We start from the raw sequence: 3,872 nt of genomic DNA on the forward strand, positions 1-3,872 counted from the left end.
CTGTCCAGAGGACAGGAAGGTAGACTTAGCCACCTTTCTACTACAGAAAGGAGCGGAGAAATGGTGGAATGTGATATCCGTCAAACGAGCGAGTACAGATGCGATGTTATGGCCTGAGTTCAGGAAGGCCTTTGAAGACAAGTATTACCCCAGCTCATTTCGAGATGCGAAAAGAGATGAGTTCCTTAGACTGACGTAGGGAACGATGTCAGTGGCAGAATATTGGCAGAAATTTACAGAGTTATCACAGTATGCTCCACCGATTATTGCTGAGGAAAGAGATAAATGCAGGAAGTTTAAACAAGGCTTGAGGAAAGAGATTAGAACCCCGGTGACTTCTATGGCCAATTGGCTAGACTTTAACCAATTAGTAGAAATGACGACACGAGTCGAGCGGAGTTTAGCAGATGATGAGCAGTTGCAAAGGGGCAATGAGGCTGTAGTAGGACTGACAGACAGGGGATCCCGACTTCCAGTTACAATTCAGACTAATGGAAGCCAATTCAGGGGTACGAGTTGGCAGGGATCCAAGAAGAGGAAATCGAGACCCTTAGCCAGTGCAGTCAGCCGACTAGAGATGCCACGAGCTGGTGAGTCGCTAGTCAGCACAGACAGGAAACTGATGTGCCCTAGTTATGGCAAGAGGCATTTTGGAGTATGCTATGATGGCAGAGGGGTATGTTTCTAATATGGACAAGCAGGGCATTTCAAGAGAGACTATCCCTGAGTGAACAAGGAAGCCCCAACAGCACAGCATGACCTCCCAGACAAGGTGATTTAACCAATCTAAAAGGCGCTGGAAATTGAGGCGAATGGGGTCAAGTGGTGCCAAAGCAGAGGGTGTCGTAGGTCGACCCCAGCAATAGGAGCGAGTGTTATGTTCGTGACAGCAACCAGGGAGTGTAGCGAAGTCTCCAGATTTGTGACCGTAATGTTCATATTATGTTGGACATCCTCTCATGTTTTATTTGACCTGGTGCACACAATTCCATTATATCTAGCATGTTTGCATCTAGTATAGAGATAGGTTTATTTGAGTCTATGCTTAAAGAGCTATATATCTCTACCCCTATGGAGAATGTGATAATAGTAGAGGAATGTTATAAACAATTGTGAAAATGTTGATCAATGGTCAGGACTTTTATGTTGATTTACTTCCCTTGGATTTGTTAGAGTTTGATGCTATCCTAGGGATGGATTTCCTAAGTAAATATCGTGTTTCAGTGGAATTCTACAAGAAAGAAGTAATGCTCAGAAAATCAAGTGGCCAAGACACAGTTCTAGTAGGAAGCAAAAGATTAACTGCGGGAAGTCTAATATCAGCAGGGAAAGGTAAGAAGCTGCTAAGTAAGGGATGTAAGGTCTATCTGGCTCACGTAGTGATTGCTCAAAGGAAAGAGCTGAACCCAGAAGACGTCCCCATGGTAAATGAGTTTTGGGATGTATTTCCTGAGGAATTATTGGGATTGCCACCCGATAGAGAAGTGGAGTTCACTATTGACTTAATTCCAGGAACAACTCCCATATCGCAGACTCCATACAAAATGGCGTCAACTGAGTTAAAAGAATTAAAGGTTTAGCTGCAAGAGTTAATTGACAAAGGATACATTCGACCTAGTGTATCACCTTGGGGAGCTCCGGTGTTATTTGTAAAGAAGAAAGATTGTACACTTAGATTGTGTATCGACTATAGGTAGCTAAATAAGGTAATGATTAAGAATAAATATCCATTACCATACATTGATGATTTATTTGATCAGCTAAGAGGAGCCACGGTGTTTTCAAAGGTAGACCTGAGATCGGGTTATCATCAATTGAAGGTGAAGGAAGCTGACATTCCTAAATCAGCATTTAGAACAAGATATGAACATTATGAATTTCTAGTAATGCCATTTGGACTGACAAATGCCCCTGCAGTATTCATGGACCTTATGAATAGGGTATTTCATCCCTACTTGGACCAGCTCGTGATAGTATTCATTGATGATATATTGGTATATTTTGGCAGTAGGTAGGATCATATGACCCACCTAAGGATAGTATTGCAAACGCTGCGAGATAGGCAGTTGTATGTTAAGTTCAGCAAGTGTGATTTTTTGTTAGATCGGGTTGTATTTCTCGGGCATGTTTTTTCAGTAGATGGTATTAGTGTAGATTCCCAACAGACAGAAGCAATAGTTAACTGGGAACGACCCATGACTATTTCAGAGATACGTAGTTTCCTAGGTTTGGCAGGTTATTACAGGAGGTTTGTAGAGGGTTTCTCTAAGATAGCTCTTCCATTGACGAACCTGACCAGGAAAGGTGTGAGGTTTGAGTGGTCGTCGAAGTGTGAGCATAGTTTTCAGGAGCTGAAACAGAGGCTAGTATCAGCGCTAGTGCTTACCTTGCCTGTTCTAGGTAAGGAATTTGAGATTTATTGTGACGCGTCCCGACAAGGATTGGGATGTGTGCTGATGCAGGATGGGAAAGTGATTGCATATGCATCTCGTCAACTTAAGAAGCACGAGAGCATTTATCCTACGCATGATCTAGAGATGGTAGCAGTTGTTTTGGCTCTGAAGTTGTGGAGACATTATTTATTTGGAGAGCGTTGCAGAATACTCACAGATTACAAGAGGTTAAAATATATTTTTGATAAAAAGTAGTTGAATCTGAGACAAAGAAGATGGATTGAGTTAATCAAAGATTATGATTGTTCCATCGAGTACCACCCTGGTAAGGTTAATGTTATAATGGATGCGCTAAGTAGGAAATCCTCGGGATCTAGAGCCATTATTGGCTCAATGAATGAATGCTATTGCAGGAAATCAGGAATTCTAGAACCGCTTTATCAGTGGGAAAGTCAGAAGGATTGATAGCTACATTCCAGGTAAGGTCTACCTTAGTAGAAGACCTTAAGTAGGATCAATTGAAAGACCCTGATCTTCAGAAGATTGCAGATGATGTAAGTAAGGGAATCAGAGTTGACTTCAAGTGAGAGTGGATAATGTACTAGAAAAGGAGGGAAGAATGTATGTGCCTAATAAGCTACGGCTTAAGCAAGCCATTCTGGAAGAAGCACATAGTTCGGCTTATGCTATGCATCCAGGGAGCACCAAGATGTATAAAACTTTGAAGAGATCTTACTGGTGGACTGGGATGAAGAGAGACATAGCAGAATATGTTGATCGATGTTTAACCTATCAACAGGTGAAACCTGAGAGACAAAGACCAGCAGGATTACTAAACCCACTCACAGTGACTGAGTGGAAGTAGAAGCATGTGACAATGGACTTTCTATTTGGATTGCCTAGGATGCCCTCAGAATACGATGACATTTGGGTAATAGTCGATAGACTAACCAAGACGGCCAAGTTTATACCAGTAAAAGTTACTTTTACACTAGACCGTCTAGCTAAGATTTATGTGGATAGGATAATCAGTCAATATGGAGCCCCTGTGTCGATAATATCTGACTGAGACTCGAGGTTTACTTCAAAGTTCTGGCCTAGTCTATAGAAGGCTATAGACACTAAACTGCATTTCAGTACGGCTTTCCATCTACAAACTGATGGACAGTCGGAAAGAACTATACAGACACTGGAAGATATGTTAAAAGCTTGCATGTTACAATTCAAAGGAAGTTGGGATACGCAATTGTCGTTGATCGAATTTGCATATAACAATAGCTACCATTTTAGTATCGGAATGGCTCCCTATGAAGCGTTGTATGGCCGACCTTGCAGAACCCCAGTGTGCTGGAACGAAGTCAGAGAATGGCAGTTATTGGGTCCAGAGTTAGTTCAACAAACAATGGAGAATGTGAAGTTTATCAGAGATAATCTTAAGATGGCTCGGGATAGACAGAAGAGCTATATTGATAAGCGAAG

At 41.8% G+C, this 3,872-nt stretch overlaps 1 protein-coding gene across 1 annotated transcript; it reads left to right on the top strand.

Moving 5' to 3' along the window:
- Positions 1-205: 205 nt before the first annotated feature.
- On the top strand, positions 206-3,258 carry LOC120084165. The gene is made up of 5 exons (XM_039040060.1): positions 206-676; positions 1,137-1,574; positions 1,761-2,007; positions 2,104-2,400; positions 2,999-3,258. Exons 1-5 carry the CDS (start codon positions 206-208, stop codon positions 3,256-3,258), a joined length of 1,713 nt encoding a protein of 570 aa, XP_038895988.1.
- The last annotated feature ends 614 nt before the right edge of the window (positions 3,259-3,872 follow it).

Source organism: Benincasa hispida, chromosome 8, assembly GCF_009727055.1.
Source record: "Benincasa hispida cultivar B227 chromosome 8, ASM972705v1, whole genome shotgun sequence".
Lineage (NCBI taxonomy): Eukaryota > Viridiplantae > Streptophyta > Magnoliopsida > Cucurbitales > Cucurbitaceae > Benincasa > Benincasa hispida.

Excerpts from the sequence above, each read along its gene's own strand:
- LOC120084165 (XM_039040060.1), top strand. The coding sequence starts at position 206 with ATGTCAGTGGCAGAATATTGGCAGAAATTTACAGAGTTATCACAGTAT. Across the intron at positions 2,008-2,103 it reads TATATTGGTATATTTTGGCA|ATCGGGTTGTATTTCTCGGG; the intron begins GTAGGTAGGATC and ends ATTTTTTGTTAG. Across the intron at positions 2,401-2,998 it reads GCTTACCTTGCCTGTTCTAG|AAAAGGAGGGAAGAATGTAT; the intron begins GTAAGGAATTTG and ends ATAATGTACTAG.